The sequence below is a fragment of the Oryza sativa genome, chromosome 1, assembly GCF_034140825.1.
Source record: "Oryza sativa Japonica Group chromosome 1, ASM3414082v1".
NCBI lineage: Eukaryota > Viridiplantae > Streptophyta > Magnoliopsida > Poales > Poaceae > Oryza > Oryza sativa.
Window position 1 is genome coordinate 7205751 of NC_089035.1, and position 20343 is coordinate 7226093.

A 20343-nucleotide genomic window follows, 5' to 3' on the forward strand; every position below is an offset into this window, starting at 1 on the left:
ACGACACATCCTGACTGGCCTCCATCTCCTCCAAGGCCTAGCTCACCTAGGCCTCCTCGATGGCTCTCTAGCGTCGGCGTCGTCCACGGCGGCGAAGTTGCAGAGGAAGAGAGGTGGCGGCGGGTGTGCATGGGCAGGTGGCCGAGGAGTGGAGCCGGGCGGAGGATGGTGAGCTTGATATCCCTGTTGTGGAATCTGGCCTCAACGAAGATGCGGCTGACGACGGGGTCATCGAGGACGACCATGAGGGAGTTGGAGACAGGGGGCCTTTTGGCCTCGGCTCGTCTGCTCACGCGGCCTCTGGGTGATCTCTTCCTCCGATCCAACCGCCTCTCCAGCTAGCGCACATGAGAGGATAGCCCGACTAGCGCTGCAGCCTGGCCACCTTGCGCCGGCGCCTCCCCCTGCGCTTGGTGCCGCTGCCCGGCCGAGCTCCTCCTCCGCTCAGTCACGCCTCGCCACATCGGCATTGCCGTCAGCCGCCCGTCATTGATCTGGCCGGACGCCGCGCCTCCATGGTCGCGCCATGCCGTCAACTGCCCTAGCCGCCAGTGTCGCCTACGCTGACCTCGCCCCACCGCGCCTCCGAGGCCGCTGTGCCGTTCCCGGCGAAGTCGATGGGAAGGGGAAAACAAGGAAAGAGAAGGAGAAAACGAAGGAAAGAGAAGGGGCAATCTGAGCATTTAAAAAAATATCTCACCTCTTTTGACCCGAAAATAATAAAATAATACGACCGGTGTCTTATAGCCAATTACACGGTTTTTGTAGTGTCTATCAGCTGTGTCACGTTTTCGTGATGTCTCCTAGAAAAAAAAAGGGACAAATCTAAGAGGGGGGTATTTGGATATGGCAAATAATTATATTCCCCTGGAAATAAAGGGGTATACCGTTCCAACGGTAATATCTCCCTCTTTTTTGAGTAGTAAAAATCGCGTCTCGTTCCAACGGTAATATCACGTAAAAGAAAGAGAAATCTCCCGTCTCGTTGTCTCCTCCGCTGCTTGTACCGTCGTGAAGACGAGTCGCGGCTGAACATAGGAGGGGCGGCGATCTTCATTTGCGGCAAGCATAGCAGGGGATGGGATAGGATCCTGCTGACCTGTGAGCATCCACATCTCTTTCTGATTCATCTCTCTCCTACCCCACCCCACGTGACCTGGAATTTGCTTGCGTTTGTTAACCCTAGTAGCTTCTCTAGTATTGTGAGACAAATTTTGGACTATCATATCTAATATCCTGATACTTGGTCTTATACATATGAGTATCATATCTGATATCTAATAGTACCACGTATGATACCCATGAGTATCAGATCTGATACCTAGTTACTAGGTTTGAATACCTAGGTAATGAGTATGATACCTATAAATAGCAGATGAGATAACGAGTTATCGGGTCTGATACTTATGAGTAACGAATCCGATACCTAGGTATCAAGCATGATATAGATTTGTTGCAGATCTGATATTTAGATACCGGGTCTTATACATATTAGTAGTGGATCTGATACCAGATACATGACCCATGTAAACCTAAAGAGGTGTACGAGTAGTGTCGTATTGGAGTATTTCATAGCTATTTTTGTACCGTAGGAGAAAAGAGCAATGCCAGTAGTCAGTGTAGACCTGAGGGTCACCAATATGAAAGGGCAGCACATAACACGTTTTCAGAGAGAGAAAAAATCCGGGCCTGTTTAGATCTCCTAGCAACATTTTACACTCTCTTGCATCGAATGTTTTGACACATGCATGGAGTATTAAATATAAACATCCGGGCCTGTTTAGATCTCCTAGCAATATTTTACACCCTCTCGCATCGAATGTTTGGACACATGCATGGAGTATTAAATATAAACGAAAAAAATAATTAATTACACAGATTGCATATAAATTGCGAGACAAATCTTTTAAGTCTAATTGCGCCATTATTTGATAATATAGTGTTACACTAAACATTTATTAATGACGAATTAATTAGGCTTAATAAATTCGTCTCGCCATTTACAGGCGGATTCTGTAATTAGTTTTTTTATCAGTCTGCGTTTAATAATTTAAATTAGTGTCCGTATATTCAATGTGACCCGCCAAAACTTTACACCCCTTCTAAACAGCCCATAGTGAGATTTAATGGATAAAATCCATTAGAATTTATAAACTACACTATACCGTTGAGACGGTACACCGTCCCATATATTTCTCCAACGGTAATATCTCCAACGGTAGTATCGCGTAAAAGAAAGAGAAATCTCCCGTCTCGTTGTCTCCCCCGCTGCTTGCGCCGCCGCCAAGACGAGTCGCGGCTGAGCATGGGAGGGGGCGGCGATCTCCATCCGGCGAGCAGAGCAGGGGAGAGGAGAGGATCCTGGTGAGGGGCTGCGATCTCCATCCGGCGATCTTCTCGGGCGCTCGCGCTTCCGGTCCCCCCAGGCGGCGATGGCGGCCGCGGCGGTTGGGGTCGCGAGCAGAGCACGCCGGAGTTCTGGCCCGAGGGGAGTGGCATTCTGCCGATGGACGAACGGCCTCCTCCACCCGCGCTTCGTCTTCCCCGAGGCCGCCGCGGTGGCGGGCTCTTGGGCTGGCTCCGCTCAAGGTACAATCCGCCGTGAACTCCCTAGGTTTTCTTTTTGGTGGCTCGGTTGCGGGATCTACCGCGCGTTTGGGATTCCGATGGGTGCGCGCGCGCGCGCTTCGCGTTCCGATCGATCGTTCATCAGATCAATGTGATGTGATGCCTGTCGCATGATTCGAGTTCTAGATAGTAGATTGATGCATTAATTCATTTGCGTACTACTCTGAAATTTGGGGATGTGAGTAGTAGGTTATCTGAACATCACGGGATGCTATCGGACCAAAGTAATTAGAGAATTTCCCTAGGGTGTTTGGGTGCTGGATTGGAGATGTTTAGAGTGGAGACTGGACAATCTACGTTGCAGGAGTTCTTCTGGTGCTACACACATTTTGCATCCACTTGTTTAAGCTTATGCTTTAGGAAATGTGCTGCTCTGCCCCGGCAAACACGTTGCATTAGGAAATGTGCTACTCTATAGTGAACTGCGGAATTAATTCCTCACCATGTTTTTTCTTTGGGGATACAGACTGCATTGCATTGAGAAACGCCATTATGCCAATGAAAATTTCTCCATATGCTTCCTATACTGGTTCACATAGTGTTCAACACTGTAAGTTCCCGACAGCTGGAACTTACAGCATCCTCACTTCCTGTGCCCATGTTCTGAACCGTTCCATATGCATTTCCCACTTGATGTTATTTCAAATTGCTGTGTTCCACTTTTGGGCCATATATCTGGCAGTAATTCAAACAAATATAGTTTTGCCAGGAGTTCTAGCTAACGTCTCTTCCCGGTCCTTGAGATCACATCTGCTTGGTTTTGCATGTCCTATTGTTTGAAACTTGCTGCCTATTAGAACCTCCTTAGTTGTCTCAATACTTTTACTTTTATTACTGCCATATTAATTATCTTGTTGCTGAGCCCTGCAACTAAAACCCTCCTCCCCCCCTCTCCACTGCAGAGCAGAGCGTGACCACCTCAGACAAACCCGAGGTTTTCTTCTTCTCCTTTTTGATCGATGCAGCCGTCGTTCTTGCGGGGAAAGGGTTCTTTTTTTCCTTTTTTATTTTGTGGAGGCGCGGCCGTGGGTGATGGGCGGTGGCTGATGATCGGGGGATTACCACCACCTTCGCGATCTCTCTTTTTCTCTGTGGAATTGGGGTGGATGGATGGATGGATACTCTGTTCATAGATGGCGACGGTCCAAGTTTATTCCTTTTTATTTTTATATGTTTTTTCCTTGTTGGATTTGTTCTGTTGCTGTAGTTGCCGTTTCTTGGCTTCTTGCTTTCAATGTGTTCTCTCTTCTCCTTCTCTTTTTTCTTTCTTTCTTTTTTCTTGTTGTCTGTTCTTGGGGGTAATGGTGTCCCAATCGTATTGGACAAGCCTTCGCGCATGTCACTGATTGGAATTGGAGTGTGGAGTTAGACGCCGACAGGTGAGGCAGATGAACAAGAGTTCCCAACCCAAAAGTTCACTGATGAAGTGAAGTGTAAATAAAATAAAAAGTAAATAAAAGGGAGAAAATACTAGTAGTTGCTTGGGGGAGTTGGGATTCTCCAAAAGATAGTGTCCTTTTTTCTTCCTTTTTCGGTTACGCTTGGTGAGAAGATGATTTATTTGGAGATGGTGGACGACGCCTATTTCTGTTTTCTGGCTGTCTAATTCTGATGATGGCGTCTCATGTTTTTCAGGTGCGTTTTGCGTGAAGTGGGTTTTAAGGATGGTTCTAAACAAGGTGCTCGAGCTATTTTGTGTGAAGAAGAAGGATTCCAAGAAGAAAGGTGCTGCACAGCTGCACTACTGCCCCTATTTAACATCATCTTTATGTCAGCTGCTTCTGTTTGTTTGATTAATCCTAGGATGCTTTCCTCATCTGATGGCATATTATCAGTTCGTTTTGTGCACTCTTTCTTCCATGAATTCTGCATTTTTTTTCAAATATGAACTTGTTTTCGGGTGAAAGGATACTGCAGATTAAATGGGGTTGTCATAATGGATTGAAATTATTGGATAATTGTGGCTGCTGTACATTATTGCTATATCAGATGCTTTGAGGTTAACAAAGTATACCAAAATGTGATATGTTTAGTAAACTTAATCTCAACAGATTGAGAGTGCTACTAGTGTGATTGGATATATTCACTGGAGAGTGAACTTATGAATAGTCTGGTATTATGAATCCATGAGTCTTGGTGATCAATATTGTTTTGAAGTTTGTTAAACTGTATATAGAAAAAAAAAACTTAATATTTCATTAGCCTGTATACCCAGCCACGAAATCCGCATCTCCCTCTGAAGCATGGAATTCTCCTTATTTTGTTTCAGAAAGATAAAATCAAGTGTTTTGCTCTTCTGCCTGGAGTTTTCTAATAAAAGAATATTTTCATGCAGGCAAAGCCATTAATCCTCTTTGTAAAGGTATCTTTTCATGCAACTTGTTCCTCCTTATTTGTTTTTGTAAGGGGCTGTTTGGGAAACAGGGACTTATTCCAAGTCCCTGTCACATTATTTAGAGTATTAAACATAGACTAATTACAAAACCCATTCCATAACCTTGGACTAATTCGTGAGACGAATCTTTTGAGCCTAATTACGCCATGATTTGACAATGTGATGCTACAGTAAAGTTTTGATAATTATGGATTAATTAGGCTTAAAAAATTTGTCTCGCGGATTAGCTCTCATTTATGAAATTAGTTTTTTTATTAGTCTATGTTTAATACTCCAAATTAGCGTCCAAACATCCAATGTGACAGGGACTAAAAAGTTTTAGCCCCATCTAAACAGCCCCTAATTCTTATGTTTCATGTAGCTGAACCTGTTCTTTTAAAAAATTAAAATGAAAAAAAAATAGCACCCCCACCCCCCTGTTTACCCCAATAGGGGATATTTGTTACTTTAACAGAACTACACATTATCTAAATGTTCATCACTATTTGCTTTGGTGTCAGTAGGTAGTATTGATGCAATTAAACCTCTTTTTTGCAGTTAAATGAGCTTCAGTATCCCATTCTGTATCTATGTCTTTAAGATTGGTGTGTGTTTTTTTGTAACATCTTGGTTTGAAACTAGTTACTCTACTGGCTTTCAGTTGCCGCTCCACACCCCACTGCAAATGTCAGTACAAACAACAGCCTTTTGGATCCCTTTTCAACTGGGAATGGTACTGTGCTATCTGTGCAAAAACATGAGCCTGAATGTTCAAGTGTTATATCATCAATGACAAGGACAGAATATGGATTTGAAAGTGATGGTTGCAATTCGTTTAGCCATTTTGATGTTCAAGATTTTTCTGATCATTACTATGCAAAGAATTCACCAGGGAAGGTAAGCTGTGCATTTTATGAATTCTATTTCTATCAATAGATCCAACTGTGAATTAATTTCCTGTCTTTATCTGTGGCCACTGATCAGACCTCCAAAGATTGGGTGAAGACAATCCAGAATGAATGGAGGCTTCTACAGAAAGATCTACCTGGTCAGTACATGCTTTTATATGGCAAATCATTGTATTCAATTTTATCAAACCGTCAGTGCCTAGATGGTGAACACATATAATGGTCCTTTCTTATACTGACCTCTGTTTTATGCCAATTATATCTGATCCGTTTGACATGCCAACAGACTATGTTTGAAATCTTTCTTGAGTTAAAGGTAGTCACATGCTCTGTTTGGGTTTGAATAGGATATATTCATTGGTTATACCAATTTGTTTGTGGTTGGGAGTTTTGTCACAACTGTTGCTGAATCCCAAACTAGCTAATGACATTGTCTATGCTTGATGTATAAAATACTTTATTCGTGCTATATCTGGTTTATCTGTTAGTTTTTGTTAATGTGTCACATATCTTTTAGTTATGGTCTGCATTTATCGTCCCTTTTCCATGCAATCTTGTCATAGAAGCATAACAGTCTTCAGAACTTAATCTTGCTAAGTTTGGGTAATGGGACAAATGGAAAAGAATGTACATATCTCAAATCATGTTGCTGAAGGAAGCTAATGTATCACAAGTATCATTACATACAGTTTACATTTGCGCCTTAAGTTTTTCGTTTAGAGCAACTGTGACTGAAATTAGCTGATGTCTTCAATACTAGAAACTTGCATCTCAGTCTGGTTTCAATCATGCAGAATCTATCTATGTTAGAGTTTATGAGGATAGGATTGATCTGCTGAGGGCTGCCATTGTTGGGCCAGCTGAAACTCCATATCATGATGGTCTGTTCTTCTTTGATGTTCACTTTCCTTCTGAATACCCACAATCCCACCGGTATGAAAGCACTTCACACATGCTTTCCACCATTATTTTCATGTTACTACCACCATTGGTATAACCTCTTTAAAATAATATGCAACGTGTACAGAAAGTTCATTACCATATGCATTTCCCACTTGATGTAATTTCAAATTGCTGTGTTCCACTTTTGGGCCATATATCTGGCAGTAATTCAAACAAATATAGTTTTGCCAGGAGTTCTAGCTAACGTCTCTTCCCGGTCCTTGAGATCACATCCGCTTGGTTTTGCATGTCCTATTGTTTGAAACTTGCTGCCTATTAGAACCTCCTTAGTTCTCTCAATACTTTTACTTTTATTACTGCCATATTAATTATCTTGTTGCTGAGTCCTGTTTTGATGATTATGCACAAAGTATTCAGTTGTTATGGTACCTAAATGAGTAGTTTGCTTGCTGGCGTATCACATGACGTAAAATACTTCTCTTCATCAACTGTTGCAATCTTTTTAACATAGCAGTTGCTTTGCAAAAAATAATATGTAAGTTTTGCATGGTAGGAAGAACTGTTAATGTATAATCCATAGACCTGGAATAAGCTTGCTACTACATAGAGATTAAGAAATTAAGTCAATAAAAAGGGAAAAAAAACTTGCTATTACATACAGATCAAGAAATTAAGTCAAAAAATGGAGAATAAAAGAATGGTACCTTCAGTGTGGCCAAATTGAAAGGTTGGATGTGATAGTATGCCAAGATTGTTAGGTTTACATAGAATCTTTCGTGAGAACCATTGCCATTGTAAGATCATCCACAAAGAATACCATCAATGCATATGTATTATCATCCTGTGTACAAAAATAGCGGGCAACAAATTAACCAATAAAAACCTGCTCATAGCATAAACAGCTAAACCTAAATAGGACCACATATATCATTCATGTTGAACTAATAATGAGCAGCAAACCAAGAACAGGGAGGATCAGTGGCTAGATCAAATAGGTACACTTGCATATAGTAGATGGAAATCATAGTACAACACAAAGGGAAAAATCGTTCATTGCTTTAAGTAGAACTGCATACCAAATAGGGTTTAGCCGAGTCGTCGCCATACGTTGGTATAGTCATGGCTTGTTATTGTTGTCCTAGTCGTGGCCGAGCCGCCGCTCTCAATCTCTCTTGTCGTCCCTGGCGTCCTAGCCATCACTCGGATCTGGCACTTAATGGAGTGGAGAGCGATTAGAAGAGGGCGAGGGCAAGGGCGAGGGAGGCGATGGTGGGGTGGAGATGGAAGAGGAGAAGATGGTGGCGGCGACTCGTGTCCCTCGCTTCCCTGTCGCCAGATCCACCGGTGACTTATGCGACGGCCTCTCTCGGAGAGAGCGGCGGAGGCGCGGTGAAGATGGCTGGAGGAGGGTGAGGAGGCACGCGGGTGAGGATGGGTGGCGGCGCTAGTTGTGACGACGCGGGTGAGAGGAGGAGGACGGCTAGGGTTTTGGTGCGGTGTGGTGACATCTGCGCCGTTCATTCCCTATCTGACGAGCGCACGGTTTAGGAAGCCACAAAGGGACACGTGGGTTTGTCAGGTCGACGTTAGTGCGAGATCCAACGGACGACAGCAATGGGGCCTGGCACGTAATTAACAGAACTGCGGGGGCATTTTTTGCAAAAGTGATAGCTGACGTGGCATCCCTACTTCCAGCAATCCCACGGCATTTAGAGAGATTAATATATCCAGCGGTCCAAAACCAAATTGGTGTGTTGGCTGGTTAAGAGTGAGTGCAACTTCTATACAGTCGCATGTGCCTGTTAAATATAGTTGTTAGTGCTCTACTTGAAAAAGTTGCTGTTATTTGTTTAAATCTTATGCTTTAGCTGGAAAACAGTATAATCTCTAAAGCAGCATCGGCATTTTCGAAGAGCTTAACATTTGGTTGATTATATGCAGCTTGACGCATGTGCACATCCCTTCTTTGATGAGCTACGAGAGCCCAATGCACACCTGCCATGGCAAATGGTCGTCCATTCCCTCCTCTGTTCAACTTCAAGCATGAAGTAAGTAAACGAGAACATTTTCGAACAGTCGCTTTTTATGTTACATTTATATTTACCTGTCATGGATGCTTATCAATGCTCATTTCTGCAATGCAGCTAGCTGGCGCCTCTCCAGAACTCGTCCACAGATTCATACCGTACCATATCAGACGGCAACATGGCCTCAACTTGCGCATGCTGGGAGTTAGAATGGCACCGTTTTGTTCGTTTATTTTTCCATGAGCTGGACATTGCAATCCTAGATGACTCCATTGTCTTGGACTTGGGACTCCATCTCAGATTGCACCATCCATGATTCTTCCATGATCTATCCATCCGTCCAGCCATTTCAGCAAGGACTCAGTACCAGAGAAGTACAATTATGTAAATTATCTAGCCATGGAGAAATGCGTGCTGCTGCTGCTGGTGTTAAGTACGTGACGGGGTATGCTGGTTGAGTAGTAGGTAAGGTTAAGGATAAATGTAGTTGGTGGAGACTGAGAGACATGTTAAGCTAGGGGAAGCTTTCTTTTTTTCTCCTTTCATTTTGGTTTCTTCCCATTTTGTGATCTTAGCATTGCCCTACAGTAGTGTAGCTGCTCCCTGTTTTTGTTTGCTCTTTCATCATGTAAATGCCAATCCCAATCCCAATCGCAATGAACCCTCTTCCTTTACATCCTGGTCTACTCCCTGTGAGTCTTAGGTCTGTGAGTTTGTGCTGCTGGTTCTCCATTCAAGGTGCCTTGGGTGTGCGTTCTGATCGATTTGGCGTGACGTGTTTGTTTCCACAGGGAAGGACTGCAAGGAGAAGCACCCTAACGTCAAGCAGGTATCTTGTGGCGCATTTGGGTTGCTCTGCTGCGTTAACTGCTACAATGTGTGTTCTGACTTGGTTGATTTGGTGGTGACAAGTGCAAGTCCATGTCTGATGCTGTGAGTTCCTCACTTCCTGTGCCCATGTTCTGAACCGTTCCATATGCATTTCTCACTTGATGTAATTTCAAATTTTGGGCCATATATCTGGTAGTTTTGGGCCATATATCTGGTAGTAATTCAAACAAATATAGTTTTACCTGGAGTTCTAGCTAACATCTCTTCCCGATCCTTGAGATCACATCCGTTTGGTTCTGCATGTCCTATTGTTTGAAACTTGCTGCCTATTAGAACCTCCTTAGTTGTCTCAATACTTTTACTTTTATTACTGCCATATTAATTATCTTGTTGCTGAGTCCTGTTTTGATGATTATGCACAAAGTATCCAGTTGTTCTGGTACCTAAATGAGTAGTTTGCTTGCTGGCGTATCACATGACTTAAACAATAATAATTCTCTTTTTGTAACTGCATTTCTTGGTTCAAGCTTATATCTCAGTTGACCATAGGCTATAGTGGAAAGTTCATAGATCAAATATGTTAAGGGTAATGGAATCTATTTGCTCTGCTGTGCATTTAATTGAAGCAGAGATTTATTAATCTGGTTGGCTATTTGATATCAGGTGAAAGCAAATATTTGAATGATATTATGTGAAACATACGACAGGTTTTGGCACTTGACAAATGCTTTGTTGACCCACGTTGTTTATTAAATCCCACACAAGTAATGAAGAGGGCATTATACCATTAACAGATGCTATTCCCAATATTCCAATCGTAAGTTTTATTTTATGTTAGTGAAAATCTAGTTTTCATTGTTTTCTCCATAAATGCCTTGCATGTGTAATTCTTGTACATATACTCCCTGAACTGTTATTAATATAGTATGGTTCATATGATTCTGTCCCGTGTTTGATTAAAAAATTTAGGATATCGCCTAAAAGATGCTATTTCTAATTTCATGTTAGAATGATGGCATAGAGTAGAATGAATTGTACCTTTGTTTGTAAGTTAAAAACTTTGGGTTATTTATTCTTGTATTTGGTAATACAATGATGTCCTGTTGCCTTGCTTCTATAACGTGGCAATAATAGGTTGGGCTACTCAATGTCGCTAAGGGCTACTATGGCTCAGATTTACCTTTTAAAAAAATAATAGGAAAGCCCTGGTCAAAAAAAAAAAAAGGAAAGCACTAAACTAATTTTAATTTATCTTTGTAATGAATGATTTTTTGGGATTGTGTTTCTGTGTGTGTGGGGGAGGGGGGATGCGAATCCGTATCTGTAGTTAGGGGCATGCGAATTTGGAAATTTCAATACACTGGGAAGGACAAATTTATTGCATTGTTCATGTATATGGTATTTCTCTCAAGTACAAGAGTACATTGATGACATATATTCAGATGTTTGCAAATTTCTTTACTGTAAACTTCCGTTATCAGCTTATACCCAACAGAACCAGTTTATTACAAGGGTACCAAGATAAGTTTTTTTTTTCTAGAAAGGAAGACAAATGGAAAACCTGCTACAAGTACTAGTTTAGAAGCTTTAAAATACAAAGAGCAACAAACATTCTCCTCTCTTCTCGAAACTTCTTTTGGTATTCTAAACAATGAGTAACATCCCTTGATTATTTTTAATAACATTTCTCGATTTTGTAATCAATACATTTATATGGATTATACATGTCCAGTTTCTAACCTACAATTGTTTTTTGTTCGGAATTTGGTGTTAACTTTTGTGTGTTCGATGTTTTTGTTTGTGTTTTAAAGCTTTAATTCTGCATTTCAGATTGGATTGAGACTCTACTTTGGACCTTATTTCGTTTCTTGCATGGCATTTAATACTATTGGTTTCTTACTGTATGCTAATATTTGGACTTGACAGATTCAGTTCTATATGCCTAAATGCTTTTATTAAAGTTGATGTTTCTTTTTTTTAATCATCTGTTGCTTTGCACTTCAATCAATTTTCTAAAGCTTTAATTTGGTATTTCTAATTTATTATCCAAAAATTATGATTTGTTTTGCAATTCCTTGGTTTCATCCTTGATACTTTTTTTGGGATTCAGAAAATTCAGATTTGTTTTTTTTTAATTTGGTACTCCCAACTATAGAAATAGGATATTCTAGTTCACACGTGACTCTTTTAATTTGTAATCTGTTCCCTCCATAAAAACAGTGAATTGGTTTCTTCCTGGACACTTTTAAGTCGGTGTTTCCTTTTATCCATAAATACTTTCTTAAGATTTCGGACCTATTCTCTACTTGAACTCTTCCGCTTTAGCTTGGTACTTATGATTGGATTTTTAGAGATTGGTGTTCTTTTTTAAAAAAGAAGGCCTCTTAGTCTTATGTTTTTTTGGTTATGCTATTTTCAAAAAGAAAATATTTGCTTGTATTGGACCTTGTGGCTTTTTTTGTCCCTCGAGGTTTCATTTCCCGTCCTCGTTTAAACTTTATGTTTTTATTTGAATTTATATATCTTCGAACGTTCTTCTCTATTAATGGTTTTGATCTGCTATTTGGACTTTAAAACTTTAATCTGGTTCTTTAGATACCTGTTGTTTTTTCTTCCTTGAGTTTCAACTAGGTATTTTTAGTTCGATTTCTTCAATTACCAAACTCTCTTTTTGGAACTTCCCTTTGGACATTAAAGCTTTATTTTTCTTCTGAAATCACATTTTCCGTAATTTTCTATGAAGTTATGCTTACTAGCTTGTGAAAAGAAAATATTTGTTTACATTTCAACCCTGTGGCTTTTTTTCCCTCGACGCTCCATTTTCCGTTGTCATTTAACTTTATGTTTTTAATTGGATTTCTTCTTCTGTATTAATGGTTTTGATCTGCTATTTGGACTTAATTTGGTTCCTCACTTACCGTTTCCTTGAGTTTCAACTTGGTATTTTCTGTTTGATTTCTTCAATTACCAACTCTCTTTCTAGAACTTCCCTTTGGACTTTAAAGCTTTATTTTACTTTTGAATTATAATTTTACGTAATTTTCTATGAAGTTATGCTTACTAATTTGTGAAAAGAAAATATTTGCTCACATTTCAACCTTGTGGCTTGTTTGTTTCTCGACGCTTCGTTTTCCGTCCTTGTTTAAACTTTTTGTTTTTAGTTGGATTTATTTATCTTAGAATGTTTTTCTCTTTTAATGGTTTTGATATGCTATATTGACTTCAAAAAAATTAATTTGGTTCCTCACTTTCCGGTCGTTTTTTCACCCTTGAGTTTCAACTTGTTTTTTTTTTAGTTTGATTTCTTCAATTACAAACTCTCTTTTTGGAACTTCCTTTTGGACTTTAAAGCTTTATTTTATTTCTGAAATGCCAATTTCCGTAAGCTTGTTTGAACTTATGGTTACTAGGTTGTGAAAAGGAAATATTTGCTTACATTTCAGTCTTGCGGCTTTTTTTTTTGTCCCTCGACGCTTCATTTTCCATCCTCGTTTAATCTTTATGTTTTTAGTTGGATTTATTTATATTCGAACGTTTTACTCAATGGTTTTGATTTGTTATTTGGACTTTAAAACTTTAATTTGGTTCCTCACTTACCGGTTGTTTTTTCACCCTTGAGTTTCAACTTGCTTTTTTCCAGTTTGATTTATTCAATTACAAACTTTTCTCTTCGATTTCTTGATTTTGAAAGGTTCTTCATGCATCGATTCTTCAAATATCACTGCCATGCTCGCCTCGGGCTCCGGGGCGAACTCGTCAAGGAAGGACGCCGACGACTTCACTTGGACGGTCTGGCCCGCATTCTCGGCCACGATGCAGCGGTGGTGGCTATGGCTTCGGCGACGCTGGGGAAGGACGCCTCAAAGGTCTAGGACCACGCCCTCGCATCTAGTTTTTTTTCTTTCCCTTGGAGGGCCTATATAGGTGGAGCGTAGCTCGGCAGTAGTATGTACTTAGGTTTATTTTAATGAAAAGCTCAGCTTTTGCCACTCTGTGCTCCCGGTCGTTCCGGCCCGTTCTGAACGCAGGTTCCAGCTTCCTCCTCCGCTCTAGCTCTCGCTCCGAAGGTCGGTCGGAGGGAATTGCTGCCGACGATCGCTGTCGTGATGGCCGTGACTCCGAACGCGACCAGCCCTTCATTGCCTGCACCCGGAGTTGCTCAGCCTGGCATCCGGAGCGGAGCGAGCTCCTCCAACTCCTTCCACTAGGAGACCTCCGACGAGGACTCGGACTTCGATGCGGAGGGGTGGTCGCCTCTTCCCCTTGGCGAAGACGATTTAGACTTCAGCGTTTTTGACGCGCCGCAGCCGGGCTCCAGTATACGGTCCGCTGTGGAGGCGCTAGGGCTTGGTTACCATCCTTCTCACGGGATCTAACCCCGTCGACGCCCTACCAAGCGCTCCGCAGGTCGCGTCCGGGGTGAGAGTTCGCAGGTGCCTCCTCGGGAGGCTCATCGCGGATCCGGAGGCGGAGGCGGGGGCGTTCCCAACGAGATGGTCTACTGTCGCGGGATGCCCTTTTGGCTAGGTCTTCGCAAGCGACCTCGTTAGGACGCCCTTGTTTCTTTTTGTTGTATAGTCGGAATGTACGTTGTAAATGTTAGCCTACCTTACTAATGAAAAAAAAAATCCTTTAACCATCATACTCCTTGCCGTACTCCGCTCCCCCCCTTTTTTGAGTAAAGCTGCAGAGATTTACTTTGCTCGGCGGAGCCAAAGTGGTCTCGACACGAGCTTGGCCACGGAGATTTACTTCGCTCGGCGAGGGCCGGAGAGGTCTCGATGATGGCGTGCCACGGACATTCACTTCGCTCGGCCGGATCCGGAGCGGTCTCAACAATGGCATTTTTTTAAGTAAAGCTACGGAGATTTAATTCGCTTGGCCGGAGCCAGAGCGGTCTCGACGCGAGCTTGGCCACGGAGATTTACTTCGCTCGGTGAGGGCCGGAGCGGTCTCGACGATGGCGTGCCACGGAGATTCACTTTGCTCGACCGGAGCCGGAGCGGTCTCAACGATGGCATTTTTTTTTGTTTTGTTTTTTTAGTAAAGCTGCGGAGATTTACTTCGCTTGGCCGGAGCCAGAGTGGTATTGACGCGAGCTTGGCCACGGAGATTTACTTCGCTCGGCGAGGGCCAGAGCGGTCTCGACGATGACGTGCCACGGAGATTTACTTCGCTCGGCCGGAGCCGGAGCGGTCTCAACGATGGCTTTTTAAGCGGGGGGCCTAGCTACGCCCACAAGGGGGCAACACGTCGTCTAATAGGGGCCACGCAACAAGACCCCGGAGAGCTTGCCGCGCGGTAACTTCCCGTTTCCAACTAAGTGAATAAACACGTGGCTTTTTGAACACGGAGCATAATATTTTTCATTAGCACAAAAGTCATGACATCACAACTGGCCTCGGGCCGGAGGCCAACATTCATAAGGCTAAACTCTCTTAGATGCAATACCATTTGAGGAGGTAAGCATTCCATGAGCACGGGAGAGGGGTCCCATCGAGCTCCGTCAGGTGACAAGCTCCGCATGTGCCGGTTCCCGCCACCAGGAAGGGGCTTTCCCATTTGTTCTGTAGCTTGCTGGGGCTCAGGGCGCGCCTTAGGACGGCCTCGCTCAGACTAAATGCTCGTGGGGCCACTTTCTTGTTATACCATAGCTGCGTCGCTACGATGTATTTTCGTAGTTTCTTGGCTGCAGCCATCCTCATCTCCTCGACGTGGTCCACCGAGACCTCGCGCTCGCCAGCGTGCTCCGGAAGGACGACTCGCAGTGATTGACCCTTGATCTCCGCGGGGGTCATGGCCTCGTCTCCGAAAAGGAGCTTGAACGGGGTAAAGCCGGTGGCCCAGGTCACCGAGGTGCAGTGGCCCCACTGTACGGCGGGGAGTTCATCCGCCCATGTACCGCGCGAAGCGTCGACCAGACGCTTGTTGAGGGAGGAGAGAATGTTGCCATTCGCCCGCTCCACCGCTTCGTTACTCTACGGATGACAGACGGAGGCGAAACACAGCTCTGTACCATGCCTTCGCAGAAGTTCTTGAAGCTGTCGAAGTCAAACTGATGCCCATTGTCCATCGTTAGGTGCCTGGGCACCTCGAACCGGCACATGATGTTGCGCCAAACGAAGCGTTGTATTGTCCTTGCGGTTATGGATGCTAGGGCCTCCGCCTTTACCCACTTGGAGAAGTACAAGTACTCAACTGCTACCAAGGCGAAGCGCATGTTCCCTGGGGCCCGAGGCAGCAGCCCAACGATGTCTATGCCCCACCGTGCGAAGGGCCACACGGGCGGAATCAGTGTCAGCCTAGTGGGGGGCATGTGCGAAGCTCGCCTCATCCACTGGCACCCCTGGCAATGGCATACCAAGTGCTCCGCGTCAGCTGCTATCGTGGGCCAGTACAGCCCCTGCCGGAGCGTCTTGGCTACCAAGGTTCGCAGAGCGAGCTGCATCCCGCAGTGCCCGTCGTGTTCTTTGAGGAGCTCCGCCCCTTGGCTTCGGCTGACGCACCGCAAGACGGGTGCACAAACTCCTATCGTAAAAGGCCCCCTCGACCAGCACGTAGCCCCTTGCGCGCTGGCGAAAGCGCTGATGCTCCGTTGCAGAAGAAGGCTTGGCGCGACCCGTCAAGATGTCTGTTATCTGCAGCCGCTAATCGGGCTACGTGTCGATCACTGCGACCTCGGCGGCAGGCGCGTCTGTGTCGGATGCGGCCGGGGAGCGCAATACCTCGTAGAGTACGTGCGAAGGCAGCAGCGTACTACCGGCGGCCGCCTTTGCCAGGGCATCGACGTCCGCTATCGTGGCTCGGGGGACTCCGGACACTGTGATGCCCCGAAAGCAAGCCTCGGCCTTGCGAAACGCTTCCAGGTACTTGGCGAGCTCCGGGCTGCGAGCTTGATATGACTTGTCGATATGCCCGGCGACAACCTGCGAGTCTGTGTGGATCACGAGGCACTGGGCGCCCATTGCCCGTGCTTTGCGAAGGGCCAGCATAATGGCCTCGTACTCGGCGGTGTTATTGGTGGTCGGGAATTCCAACCGAGCTGCGAATGACGCGGACCGCCCAATAGGCGAAGTGATAGCCGACCGAGATATGAAGGAGATGGCGAAAGACGCACCGAAAGCGTTGCATGCTCCGTTGGTTAGGGCTATCCAGACCTCCTCCACAGGAGGCTCCGGCTGATCGGAGCAAGGCCTGGTCCGTTCCACGATGAAATCCGCCAGGATCTGTGACTTGATAGCCGACCGAGATACGAAGGAGATGGTGAAAGACGCCAACTCGATAGCCCATTTGCCGATTCGGCCTGTGGCCTCTCTGTTCCGGAGCATATCGCCCAGCGGATAAGAGGTCAGCACCATGATGTCGTGGGCCAGGAAGTAGTGCCGGAGCTTCCGGGAGGCCATGACCAGTAAGTATGCCATTTTTTTCGGCTCTGTGTACCATGTTTTAGGGCCCGCCAAGGCCTCCGAAACGTAGTACACGGGCGTTGCAGCGGCTTCGGCCCGGAGTCGTCTTCCAGCACCAGGACCGCCGACACCGCGGCGAGCGAAGCAGCCATGTACAATAGCAGCCATTGGCCCGAGGGAGGAGTCGCTAGTGCCGTCAACTTGGATAGGTGTTCTTTAAGGCCCTCGAAAGCTTGCTGACACTCCGGCGTCCATCGGAAGGGCGATGCACCTCGGAGCACAACAAAGAAGGGGTGGCAGTTCTCCGCGGATTTGGCCAGGAAACGCGAGAGGGAGGCCAGGCGTCCCGTAAGGCGCTGCACTTCTTTGGCCTTGATTTTCTCTGGATTGGCCTCTATCCTCCTCTTAGAGACGAGGTAGCCCAGGAGCTTTCCCTTGTCGCGCCGAAGGTACACTTCTCGGGGTTCAACTTGATGCCCGCTCTCCGCAAGCTATCGAACGTCTCTCGGAGGTCTGCGACGTGGTCCGAAGCCAGCTTGCTCTTGATCACAACGTCGTTAATGTACGCTTCGACGTTGCGGCCCAGCTGGGCCTTTAGCGCGGAGTGGATCAGCTGGGCATTTCGAAGGCCAAAGGGCATCCGGATGTAACGGTACACCCTGTCAGGAGTGACGAAACTGGTCTTGGCCTTATCCTCCGGAGCCAGGCAGATCTAATGGTAGCTGGAGTAAGCATCCAGGAAGCTCAAGAGCTCACAGCCTGCCGTGGAATCGACCAGCTAGTCAATGCGACGCAGCAATAAGGGGTCCCGGGGGCATGCCTTGTTTAGGGCGGTGAAGTCGATGCACATCCACCACTTGCCGTTGGCCTTGTTGACGAGCACTGGGTTTAAGAGCCACTCGGAGAACTGGACCTCACGAATGACCCTAGCCTCGAGCAATTTCTTCACTTCTTCGCGGGCTGCCTAGGCCCGCTCGGCGGACACATCTTCCGGAGCCCCTGGCGCACCGGCCGGGCCCCCGGGTGGACGTCTAGGCGATGCTCCGTAATGCATCTGTCGACGCCCTTATGGTCCGAAGCGGACTATGCGAAGACGTCTAGGTTCTCTCGAAGGACGGCCACGATGGCCACCTCCACGTCGCTTGCCAACCCGTCTCCGAGCCGGAAGGCCCGCTTCGAGTGGGCTGGGTCAGGGTGCAACCCGTGCGTCCCCTCGTCTGCCTCTGGCTTGACGAAGCGGACAGTACACTCCGGGTCGGCACCGTCCACCTCATGCACGTGCCTGGCCTCGGCCTGCGGCTCGTGCCCGTACGCGATTTTCCTAGCCCCGAGCTGATCGCCCCTTACTGTGATCACGCCGGCAGGGCCGGGCATCTTCGTGCACAAATAATTCTAGTGGATGGCTGCCCCGAACTTGTTCAGGGAGCCCCTTCCCATTATTGCGTTGTAAGCATATGGGAGGTCGACGACATCGAAGGTGACCTGCTTTGTCCGGGCACTCCGGCCTCTACCGAAGGAGACCGGGAGAGTTATCAGCCCGAGCGCTTCCACCGTATCCCCGCTGAAGCCCCTCAAGGGCCAACGAACCTTGCTTAGCCGGCTTCGAGGAATCCTCATTTGGTCGAAGGGAGTTATGAACAAGATGTCCGCTGAGCTGCCTCCGTCCACGAGAATTCGGTGGATGTTGGCCTCCGCGATATGGGCCGTAATGACGACCATGGCGTCATTATGGGGGTACAGACGGCCATGGCCGTCTTCCAGGGAGAAGGAGACCGGAGCCGCCGCACAGGCTGGCGGAGCAACTGAGCTTACTAGAGCTAGGTTCAGCACGTCGCGCGCATAGTCGCGGCGTTGACGCTTTGATTCGTGCACGGCGGAGCTCCCTCCGGATGTATTCACAATTGTCCGGGATGAAAACTACTATTTCAATTCATATTTGCTCGGGATGGGAACTACTATTGTCTTTAACTTGGTGTTTGAAGTTGAAATGTGATTCTTTTCAAAGGAAGTTTTCTGTTCAGGTTTTATTGCACATGATGTGTATACGTGTTTTATAGTTCCATGTTGTACTTGTTGAGTATTTCCGTACTCACTCTTGTGTTTATTTGATTTTAGGTACACATTGAGATTGGCATGCACGGGGGAGTAGCACCCTTGGATTACATACTTTATTGCACAACCAAAATTTGGTTTTAGATTATGATCTTGTTTAGTATAAGTTTTGCGTAAACTCGTAAAGATCAATTAAAGTTCTGGTTCGTATTTTTATGTGGGATTTATGGAACTAGGATGGCTTGGAATGGGCGAATAATTTCGTTATTGATTTATCTTATAACTGTCTGTCGTGGATGTCCGTATTTATAGGGGAGACTGCAGAAATTTCTAATAATTTTGGGAATTAATGGTTTTGAGTGTATTTTGGTGTGGCACTCTTGGTACATGGTTACCTGAGGTGTTACATTATGTTTTAAATGGATAGGATGCCACGTCCTCATTCTAGATGGAACGAACACGTTATCTCACGGGTGAATTAATCCATTCATCGATAATGTGGTTTTGTGAAACTAAACTACCAAAATATATGTACTTAAGTGCCAAGTGTCAAAATGTGTGTGGTTTTCTACAACTTGAACCATAAAACATGTAGTTTTGTGAAATTTACTCTTTTTTTAAACAAGGTAGACGATTAAAGTTGGACATGGAAATTCATAGCTACAGTTAAAACCGGACGAAGGGAGTAAGTAATCGATGAAAATTTAGTTCCTTGGGCCAGCCCTTGGGATTTTCACTAGCTGGCTGACAACCATCTGGGCCATACACGTAGCCCAACAAAGGCCCATAGACAGCTGCATTAATGCCTTGGAATAAGTTCACTTTAGGTCCCTTAACTTGTCAACGAATCCGATTTTCGTCCCTCTACCAGAAAACCAGACACAGCGGCTCCCTAGATTAGGTCCCTCGGCGGTTTTGAGGGTGGTTTTGGCTGATGTAGCGCTTACGTGGCTAATTTGATTAGGTCTATCCCACGTGGCATTGATGTGGCGCTTACGTGGCAATTATATATAGGAAAAATAATAAAAACCGTGGGCCCACATGTCAGCTACATAAAAATAATAATAAAAAAGTGGGGCCCACATGTCAGCTACACAACAAATAAATATGGTGGGGCCCACATGGGCCCCACGTCAGTCAGTAGCAATTTATTTCTCCTCTCTCACCCTTCTTCTCCCCTATCTTCGCGTGGGTGGTAGAGCAGCGGGGTCGAG

At 45.4% G+C, this 20343-nt stretch overlaps 2 protein-coding genes across 10 annotated transcripts; one reads left to right on the forward strand and one right to left on the reverse strand.

Annotated features, from left to right (window-relative positions):
- The first annotated feature begins 2258 nt into the window (after positions 1 to 2258).
- On the forward strand, positions 2259 to 19493 carry LOC9272170 (probable ubiquitin-conjugating enzyme E2 25). 9 transcript variants are annotated; one of them, XR_010742457.1, is made up of 13 exons: positions 2259 to 2589; positions 3531 to 3562; positions 4264 to 4353; positions 4964 to 4990; positions 5664 to 5899; positions 5987 to 6050; positions 6705 to 6843; positions 8755 to 8861; positions 8958 to 9305; positions 9632 to 9773; positions 10379 to 10488; positions 13363 to 13537; positions 19193 to 19493. XR_010742457.1 is itself a non-coding variant. In XM_015766746.3 (9 exons), the coding sequence occupies exons 1-8, from the start codon at positions 2507 to 2509 to the stop codon at positions 8858 to 8860; spliced, it is 777 nt and encodes a 258-aa protein (XP_015622232.1). In that variant the 5' UTR covers positions 2259 to 2506; the 3' UTR covers position 8861; positions 8958 to 9514. The 9 variants fall into 9 exon arrangements, 4 of the variants coding, with proteins under 4 accessions (XP_015622232.1, XP_025879925.1, XP_015622225.1 ...); XR_010742448.1 differs by lacking the exon at positions 3531 to 3562; XR_010742450.1 differs by lacking the exons at positions 3531 to 3562; positions 13363 to 13537.
- On the reverse strand, positions 15110 to 17074 carry LOC136354928 (uncharacterized). The gene is made up of 2 exons (XM_066306790.1): positions 16397 to 17074; positions 15110 to 15649 (listed from the first exon to the last, which is right to left on the reverse strand). The coding sequence occupies exons 1-2, from the start codon at positions 17072 to 17074 to the stop codon at positions 15110 to 15112; spliced, it is 1218 nt and encodes a 405-aa protein (XP_066162887.1).
- Positions 19494 to 20343: the final 850 nt, after the last annotated feature.

Coding starts and splice junctions, on each gene's coding strand:
- LOC9272170 (XM_015766739.3), top strand. CDS start 2,433: ATGGCGGCCGCGGCGGTTGGGGTCGCGAGCAGAGCACGCCGGAGTTCT. Junction 4,354..4,963: donor GAAGGATTCCAAGAAGAAAG/GTGCTGCACAGC, acceptor ATTTTCATGCAG/GCAAAGCCATTAATCCTCTT. Junction 6,051..6,704: donor TCTACAGAAAGATCTACCTG/GTCAGTACATGC, acceptor TCAATCATGCAG/AATCTATCTATGTTAGAGTT.
- LOC136354928 (XM_066306790.1), bottom strand. CDS start 17,074: ATGGCCTCCCGGAAGCTCCGGCACTACTTCCTGGCCCACGACATCATG. Junction 15,650..16,396: donor CTTCGCACGTACTCTACGAG/GTATTGCGCTCC, acceptor TGTCATCCGTAG/AGTAACGAAGCGGTGGAGCG.